Raw genomic sequence first — 10109 nt, 5'->3', positions numbered from 1 at the left:
CTTGTACATAAACCACTACATTGGACAATGTGTGTCAGCCCATACCTGCCTCCCACTGGTTGTTTAATGTTACTATAGATGTCAAGTCAAGTCAAGTTTATTTATAAAGCACATTTAAAAGCAACCGAGGCTGACCAAAGTGCTGTACAATAAAATACAAATATAAAATACAATAAAACGCAAGTACATAAAACACCTCACTGATAAAACAATAAGTTAAAACAATAAGTTAAACCTTGCTAAAAAGCCAATGAGAAGAGGTGAGTTTTAAGAGCAGTTTTAAAAGTTCCTAGGCTTGTGGAGAGTCTGATGTGAGGAGGTAAACTGTTCCACAGTCTGGGTGCAGCCACAGCAAAAGCCCTCTCTCCCCTATCAACACTGACACAAATACAAGAAAACAGCTTTTGAATAGCTGTAACTGTGGTGACCACTATGCATGAAAGAGATACGAAATGGTGTCTCGTCAAAGCCAACCTCAGGCATGCGTTTGTCCACAGCTTATCACAGCAATCAAACCCATGTGTTTTTGTTTGTAGGGAAGTTGAACTGAATTTTTTACTACTCCTCACTTCAGTCTTTCATAAGCAAATGTACTGTATTAGTGTAAACTTCACTTTGTTTCCAATCCATCATTAAGAAAAGGCTCTCTGTTTGAGTGTGTCAATCTGTCAAACACTTAAAAGGGAAATGTGTGAGAGTGTGTTTGTGAGAGGAAGGGGGAATTGAAAGATTTAAGCGCAGAAGTTTTGACCGCCACTGGCAAAATAATTTTGTGATTAAATTTGAAGCCCAAAATTTTTGCTTTCCTTTGGGCTGAAACTCCTGATAGACAATTCAGCAATAAATACAACAGACGAGTGAAAGTCTGTTCATGGAGAAGAAAAGTCAAAATGCACGTATGATTACACAAAACTTCAGTTTTAATGAGGGTAAGAATGGATTTGGTGTTATCTGTTATATTTTCACTCTATTAGACTATCATTGTGTGTTTCAGTATACTTTTTTTGACCCACTACATCACAGAACTACACACATCAACTTTTGGGACAAATTTTTTAAACACAAAAAGTAACTGCCTCTGTGAAGTGCCACTCGTTCAAACTCATTCATGTATCTTCCTGATGGGAAGCACAGACATCAAAGGCAAATTATGTGTTGAACTTTATTGAACTAAAAACATTTGGTAACACTTTATTTAAACTCTATAAGACTGACAGCACATTTTCTATCAGTAATACTGAAACAATAACGATCTGTCACGATCATATAAGTGTTACTTACTTACTTGTGGCTTTTTCATTCAAAGTTAACATTTTCTACTAAGGTGCATGAACTTTCCCTCTCTCCATACTCCACCAAGAGATGAGGCTACAGTTTTGCTGAGTCATTTATGTGGCTGTTTTGCATTAACTTCCAGGGACCTTAGCTAGAGGTGGATACTCTAGGCAACATGTGATTGGCTGTCCAGTAGGAGGTGGGGCCTTTCTAAAGTTAAACATCTGGAAGAGCTTACTGCTCAGTCTTTTGGTTAGTCAGTAAGCTTCAGTTGAATCCAGCTGCCAAAGAGAAGATGTCCTTTATAGCAGTAGATCCAACTTCTGACTTCTCCTTCCACAACCTTCCTTATGGAATATTCTCTACACCTGACAGTGTAAGTGTAGTTTGCTTTTTACTACTATTCTAATGAAGGAATATTGCGTAACCTTTCAGTAACAGAGATGACAGCAGAGCCTCTTTTTCTCCAAGTAAAAACCTGACCCATGGGAATGTTCTGCTCACAAACACTAGTTTAGTCACACAGACAAAGAGAGTTGATTAAAATTGAATGAAAAACCTCAACCCTTCCCCCCATACATACATACATACATTCAGTGTCTATGTTTTCTTGCCTGGTATGGGTCCACTTGTCCCTTTACAAGTGGGGTTGGATGACAATGCTTCCATCTACAGGACACAATGAGAATTAAATTAATGTGAAGAGAGAACAGTGGTATTAGTAGGGAACTATTATTTGCATTAAAGGGAGCCTTTTGCCCTGATGTACATAACACTGGTGGTGGAACTGTGGTGTATGTGAAAGCATAGTAGATAATCTTTAGTCACGTGTATTTCTGTGGATGCATGTACTTCCCAAGCCCAGACATCGCATTGGTGTTGCGATTGGGGACCAGATCCTAGACCTCAGTGCAGTGAAGTCTCTGTTTAGAGGACCTGTGCTTTCCAAACATCAAGATGTCTTTGACCAGGTGAGTCTAAACATTAACCAATAGCACAGGTTACCTGTTTAATCTGACATTAACTAAACAAAATTTCAGTAAATGAAATACAGTGACTTGCAAAAGTATTCGGCCCCCTTGAACTTTCCCACATTTTGTCACATTACAGCCACAAACATGAATCAATGTTATTGGAATTCCAGGTGAAAGACCAACACAAAGTGGTGCACACGTGAGAAGTGGAACAAAATCATACATGATTCCAAACATTTTTTACACATAAATAACTACAAAGTGGGGTGTGCAAAGTATTGACTCAGGGCTGAATAATTACGCACACCCCACTTTGCAGTTATTTATGTGTAAAAAATGTTTGGAATCATGTGTGATTTTGTTCCACTTCTCACGTGTGCACCACTTTGTGTTGGTCTTTCACCTGGAATTCCAATAACATTGATTCATGTTTGTGGCTGTAATGTGACAAAATGTGGGAAAGTTCAAGGGGGCCGAATACTTTTGCAAGCCATTGTATTACTGCCATACTATGTCTCTTCATCATACAGTAGAATATCAATACAATCCAGCAAGTTAATTTTTTGTGTCAGTTAAAGATCAGATCGTTAATAGACAATCTTATGCCTTAAAAAAGGAAATAAAAATGAAAATAAAGATTCCAGGAATACCGCAGCTTCAGATTTTACAGATTTGGCATTCCCAGTAACATGACAGACTGCAGGTCTCGTCCTAAACATCATTTAGAAAGACAAATATGCATTCTTAAAACATAATAACCTTTCAAATGATGATGGTGTTTTTTTAAATGCTGCCGTTGGTGGCAGTTCTTAAACAAGTTAAATCATCATATTTTGTATTTACAAAGGTTGTCTTTCTATAATATTAAAACTTATTAAAATATTAAAATCTATTTGATCTGAAACATGTAAGTGGGACAAATATGACAAACAGAAAGGGGAGCAAATATTTTCTCAAAGCAATGTAAATATTTTCCTTTGTATAGAGATGAGTCAGGAAGAATCACATTCTGAACTCTGTGGATCATATATTTTAGATATCCTACATTACAGGACAGTAGAAATGTTTGAAAGTATATTCACTAATTAAGCAGCTTTCATTAGAACAAAAGGGTTGTCATTACTAGTTCTACTTTTTGATATGTTCACAGTACAACAGACAAAGCTGGAAGTGATCAAGTGGTTCCTGTGTACATTTAGTCACACAGAACCCCTACACTTGGATTGTGGTCTCGCCCACTAATGTATTGTGCATCAGCCAAAGTTTTATTTGTTTCATGTTCCATTGAAGAAATGTACCAAAAAGGCTACTTGGTGGATCATATACTAACCTTTATCTGTGTCCCTATAAGCCTACACTGAATGCATTCATGGCTCTTGGTTATGAGGCCTGGAGGGAAGCCAGAAGGACAGTGCAAATGCTGCTGTCAGCCAATGAGAGCACACTGAGAGATGATATGAGCCTTCGGAGCAGGTCAGTCTGTTTACAGGAGTGTACAGTACAAAGCATAGTCTACACTGCATCTTCATCCTCAGGCTACTGTGTTGTTTTTCTCTTAGAAAATACATATATTTTTGTGCTTTCTATTACAGCTCTGTAATGAAGTAGTAATAATAGGGTAACAAGGCAGAAACATGAACGTAATAATGTGCTGATTTCTAAGTTATTACCACTTAATTACCAAAGTAATAACCACTTAATATCCAAGTAATACAATGGTAGCAACAGTGGTTACAGTTGAGTAATATTGCACATAAATCTATGTATAAAGCAATAAATAACCTGCTTCCAACTACAAAATCCAAAACTGCCTGCTTCTATTTAATAACACATTAATACCCATGTTAATAAGCTTTTAAAACAAGCTTAAAGAATAGTGATGACCAGGAAACAACTGGCAGTTTTGGTGTAATAAGCAGCAATTTAATACCATGGCAATGATAACTGAATAAAACACGAATCAGAAAGAATCAGGAAGTCTGGAATAAACTGGAAACACATGCTAAATGCTAATAGTTAGGTTTAAAAGAATTATACATGTGAATATATTAGATTTGCTCTTTCACAGCATCTGGATGACAATACATAATATGGTAAAAGTATTTCAGGCAGGAAAGAAGGGGGAACACATGTTTAAAATGTCCAGTAAACAAAAATAAGATACCATCCATGTTTTCCCAGTTGTCCAATTCAGTGTTGTGAGGTGTGCAATCAGGACACAGATTATTTTGGGTTATTAACATTAAGATGAAATTATGTTAATTAGGGCAATAGTCAGTGTGCATCCCTTTAAATTGCCACTTCAACACTAGACACTGTTGCAAAGAGCCAGCTGCCAGTAGGTGGCAGACTGCTGCTTATCGGGAGTCTGCATTTTCTATTATAGCCCAGGATGAAGGAAAAGAATTGAGGCACCAACAGTTAACTTTAGCTGCCATTTTCCTCTGTGGCTTGCCTCACAGAACCATGCTTACATAAACCAATGGGTTTCAACAGCAGCAAACCCCACATTCTAGCTACTGCTCAGGACTGCAAGGTAGCTAAAACCTTTTTTATTTCATACACTATATTTAGGACTGTCTCTTGTAGATATTAACTTATACATCATACTATTAACTATTACTAACTATTAATACCCCTGACAGAGTAGTTAAAGGTAGGTAAGTAGCTAAAGTTAGTATGATCAAGTAAACTACCATGTTATAAAAACTTGAGTTCCTGATGAAGGCTCTTAGGGTCCTGTTGATATTGTACAGTTCGACGTATTCTAGGATCCAGGTGTGGGGCATCGAGTCATTGGCCTTCTTCTAATCAATCGAGGCAGTGCACAGGTTGGTCAGCCTGCTCTTGCAGTCTTGGACGACTGCTCTGTCTACCAGGAGCTGTTGTTTTGTGCCTCTAGTATTCTTGCCCATTCCTTTCTGTGCCCCACATCTATCTATCTATCTATTATAATGTGGCTAATGGTATTTAGAATATTCGCCCAAAATTTAAGCACTCCAGTTGTAACAGTTTAGGTGAGGAAGTTGGAGATGTGGTGTACTCAGACTCCACCACCAGTGAAGTTTGTAGTGGTTATTTTCTAATGATAGAGCGAGCTACCATAGAAACTATGCCTGTTGTCAACTAGACTGAAAAATAACTTTGCTGTCTGCACGTGCCTAAATATCTTTAGGTGTCTGCAGCACCAGGAAAACTTGCCATATTCAGTGTGGCTCTAAATTTAGTGTACCCTAGGTTTAATTACTTGCTGTTTTTTATGGCTCATTAACAGCCATTTGAACAAAGCACTTTCGTTTTTTTTACGACAGATTGTTAGAAGTTTTCTGTTGTGGTCTGTTTGTTAACAGAATTAAATGCTGAGGCAAAGCAAGTAAGTGTGTCCTAATTATTGAAGAGATGGCACTGTAAAACAAAATCTCATTGTTCTCTAATTTTTGAAAAAGTTATATAAAATGATAAAATGGTCTCTTTCAATATTCATATTGATCAGTATGTGCATTATAACATCTGTAGTTAACAATATATTATAATTACAATAACAAGGATAATTTTTAAAGGGTAAATCCATTAACTTTATGCTAGAATACACGTAAAAACCTATTACACAGTCCGTATAAAAATAAACAGTAGATTGCTGTATTTTTAAACCACTGTACCCGTTTAATAAAAATATTGTGACTTTTGTTTAATGGGCAGTACAGAATATTATTGCATTAATTATGGATAAAAAGTACAAAAATGTTCACATTAAATTACATAATAAAGCCCAACTAATAAGTGTCACGGCGGGGTGCGCCGATGTGTGCGGAAACAGGACCCAAAAGCAGATGATGACGAGGAATAGTAATGATTAACAGAAAAGTGAACCTTTATTGCGATGACGGCAGGAAATGAACCAAGAGACCAAAGCAAACAGGCAAAACACTAAGAAACAAAACACTGAGCTGGCAAAACACTAAGAAACAAAACACTAAAGGTACTAAGACCAAAAACTATAACTATGACCGAGGTGGAAAATAAACAGGCTATGACTATGACTGTAACTCTGGTGAGAATAAACAGACGAACTGACAATGGCATGAAGAAAACAAAAGGCTTAAATACAGACATGAGGTGATCAGGGGAAGTGGCGACACATGGGGGAAAACAGCTGACAGACATAAACCTAATGACAGGACCAGGAGAGGAAAGCTAAATACAATGAACAAAGAACACATGACATTGTCAGAATAAAACAGGAAATGACAACACAACTTAACAGACCTAATACGTGATGAAATAAATAGAAAACCCCAAAACATAGAAAACCCAGGAACAATAACTGCCTAAACTAAAGGCAAATAGGAAATAACACAAACTAATAACATATCAAAAAATACAAAGAAAACTCAGAGTGCTGGGTCGGAGACCCAGCCTGTGACAATAAGAGTACTTTTCTGCTGTTAGAGGCCTGATAATTGTATTAGATCAGTGTTTTACCATATTAATAGGTAATGTCATTGTTTTTAATACTACTACTGCATTTATTTTTAATATACAAAGTCTGTGATTCTAGTAAATTTAAAGCTAAAACAGCTGCAGTCTAATTTAGTATACCACACGTCACACACATTTATTGTATTTAAATTACAGAAAATTTCCACAGTTTTACGTGATGATAGATTTTGTTATTTTCAGATATTTTTCTGGTGCAAAGCTGCCAGAATATTAAGGGGGGGGGGGGGGGGGGGGGGGGGGGGGGGGGGGTTTCTGGATTTTTTTGCACTCTACAAGTGTGTCTGTGTTTGTAAATGCAGTTTTGTATTGTTTAATCCCCTTTGAGCCACATATAACAAAACAAAGCAAAACGTATCTTTGCATTATTTAGTCTTCAGGAGATTTTATGTCCATAAGTGTGTGTATCCTCTTTTGAGAAAGCTTATTTTGCTAATATACACCTCTTTCCTTTGTCTGTGCAGAGCATTTATCCATCAAAGCGCAGTCATCATGCACCTTCCTGCAAACATTGGTAAGCCTCACCTAAACTTCTCTTATCAGAGATTTTGTTGTATGAAAATGGACTTGCTTTTGTATACAGTCACAATTAAAAGTTAAAGACGACTTGAAAAATGGCAAAAAACAAACATATTTTGCATGATTATTGAAGAGATGGCATTGCAAAACAAGTTTCCAAGTAGAGCTTCAACATGCAACAAGCAGAATTGGGAGTGAGACAAAATATTTTTTGGAGCAATTTATTGAAAACAACACTTAAATTGAAACAGGCTGTTTCACAGCTGATCAAAAGTTTAGAACCACAGGCCAAACCTGTGCAAAAATGTGGCTTCATTGTCATTTTCTGTCAGGTAATCACGCTATCATGATGTTCTGATAGCAAAGGCAAAAAACGGTTGTTAAACTGCATACGTAGGGTCTCTGGCAGCGCGCCGTAGCTGCTGAGTCTGGACGCAGTGAGAGAGTCATTAGTCTCTCTTGACTGCAGCACTTTTCTAGTCTTTAAATCTTACTGACTGCCCAAAGAACTTCAGAGTACACTTATACACACTTGTATATACCATTCATTCATGAATACATTTTCTTAACCGCTTATCAAACTTCAGTTAATGTGATTTAATGTCATTGTACTTGACCTGTCTGAGTTTAATGTTGTGGTTGACGAGTTTATATAAACTTCCACTCAAAATTTCAAGGTCATGTAGAAATATCATTATTTCCAAAGAAAATGGCAGGAATGGTGCCTGCAAGCACCTTCTGCATTGTTCTGATGTCATATCTATACACACCTGTGTACAAAGCCTTTTTTGATTAATTTCACACTGTAAACGACCACGGCAGGCCCGGTGGCATAAACATGCTTTTCAACATACTTTATTAACACTCACACGGTTGCTATACATCCACACACAGCTGCAGCTAGCCCGCCACCAGCTCAACACACCAACAACCACATTGTTAACCACATCTCCAAACTTTTAAGCAGGCGAGGCGTCATTGCAGATGCCGCGCAGGTGGATCAAGCGCACCTGCAGCAGCATCGTAAACCACGCCCCACCACACACACATCAAATAATGCTGTTTCTTCTTTTACAAGGACATTGCTGGTTCTATAGCAGTGGCTCAAGACACTTGCAAAATTCAGAACACATTTTTACAGCCTACTACAGCTGTGACAGAGCAAATATAACTGGGTGGAGAACCACATAGTGGACCCAGAATGCAGGCGGCAGAGAGTACAAGCAAAAATAAGCTTTTTTATACTTAATCTCGAAATGGTACACTAAATCAAGTGCCTAGGCATGCAGACCGCTCCTGCAAATGTTTGTTAAAGAAAGCATCCATCCCATTCATGAACTGTCTGTTTTTCATAGGAGACTACACGGACTTCTACTCCTCCAGAGATCATGCCACTAATGTTGGGATCATGTTCCGGGGAAAGGAGAATGCTCTGATGCCAAACTGGTACATGTGAATCCAACCAACAGTAAACACTTGATACAATGAAGAAAATGCTGACTGGGAGGCCTTAATGTGTAGTAATATTAAAAGAGATCATTTCAAATTGTCCACAAACTGTGGCCACTACAAGGTTTGCCTAATTAATTTGTACTTCAGAGCTTTGGTGTGGACTTGCAGGAATCCCCACTGAATCCCTCTGTCACAACGTGCGCTCTCAGGGGACTAATGCTAAGTATAACTGTGTGCCCCTCTGACACACTGTACTGGATAATTTCATCTCAGGCAGTGAAGGTTGCATAAAGTTACCTAACACTTCATTTTAACAGTTCATTTATAAAATGAAGCAATTTAAAAGCTCCAAAGGGCAAATGGTAAACCACAACATGTCATATATTGTATGGGGTCCCTGGTTGCTACCAAAACACCTGCCAAACTAAACGCCCATACAGTCTTTCTGAGGTTACTGCCTGAAAATGACATGGCCAAAATGAGTATTTCTGTAAACCACAGTAATCTGTGTAAATATTACAGCAGATGTGACTGTGTCAAAGTTACTAAAGCGAATTTATTTTTGGATTTTATTGCATATAAACACTTTGAAAATATGATTCAGAAGACAATTAAGTCCAGAAAACCAGCAATCAAACTATGAACGTGACCAACGATCGATGCTGCTGAACTGAAACAGAAATGCTACCGTGGGGTTTATCATCTCAAAGTCAGACATTTTGCCATTTAGCAACATATGTGATTTGAAATTTCTTAGTATTCAACATTATTTACATGCCTAAAAATGCTTGTTTTTGGAATATTTTGTGAAGAATTACCCACACGCTCGCGTACATTGAGCTTTTTTACATAATTAAATGAGTCATTATTTACTATGGTTAATATTTCATCTTCAACTATAAGTACCTTTGTCTCATTTCTGCAGGTTATGCCTTTACCCTTATCTTCTTCTTGTTGTCACTAACTGTACATTTCGAAGATAACTGGAAATGATGCAGCTTATTTGCCAGAAATCAATTTCCTATCCATTTTGCACATTGCAGACTTAAAGCGGCACAGCAGCTTGTTGTAGTGACTTGAGTTCTGTATTATGCAGGTTGAGGCTTCCTGTGGGATACCATGGCCGGGCATCATCAGTGGTTGTTTCTGGGACTCCCATCCGCCGCCCTTCAGGCCAGATGAGGCCTGATCAGAGTAAGATCCTTATAATTCAAGGATTCTTTATTGTATTCGCATCACATGTTTACATGAGGTGGAACGAAATTACGTGCACATGTTCCCTCAGCGAAAGAAACAGAATAACAAAGAAACAGAATAACAAAGAAACAGAATAACAAAGAAACAGAATAACAAAGAAACAGAATAACAAGTACTAAGTAATAAATTAGTCTC

At 37.6% G+C, this 10109-nt stretch overlaps 1 protein-coding gene across 1 annotated transcript in view; it reads left to right on the top strand.

The window, feature by feature from the left end:
* Positions 1 to 1503: 1503 nt before the first annotated feature.
* Positions 1504 to 10109, top strand: part of fah (fumarylacetoacetate hydrolase (fumarylacetoacetase)) — a 21740-nt gene continuing 13134 nt past the window's right edge. Inside the window, exons 1-6 of the mRNA XM_004568688.5 lie at positions 1504 to 1651; positions 2136 to 2246; positions 3601 to 3722; positions 7211 to 7260; positions 8621 to 8711; positions 9814 to 9911. Coding sequence (XP_004568745.2) covers positions 1571 to 1651; positions 2136 to 2246; positions 3601 to 3722; positions 7211 to 7260; positions 8621 to 8711; positions 9814 to 9911 — 553 coding nt within the window. The 5' untranslated portion in view covers positions 1504 to 1570. The remainder of the gene's footprint in view (positions 1652 to 2135; positions 2247 to 3600; positions 3723 to 7210; positions 7261 to 8620; positions 8712 to 9813; positions 9912 to 10109) is intronic.

The sequence above is a fragment of the Maylandia zebra genome, linkage group LG1 (genome assembly GCF_041146795.1).
Source record: "Maylandia zebra isolate NMK-2024a linkage group LG1, Mzebra_GT3a, whole genome shotgun sequence".
Taxonomy (NCBI): domain Eukaryota; kingdom Metazoa; phylum Chordata; class Actinopteri; order Cichliformes; family Cichlidae; genus Maylandia; species Maylandia zebra.
Note: the sequence above shows the minus strand (reverse complement) of the source record. Positions and strands in the feature narration are given on the sequence as shown.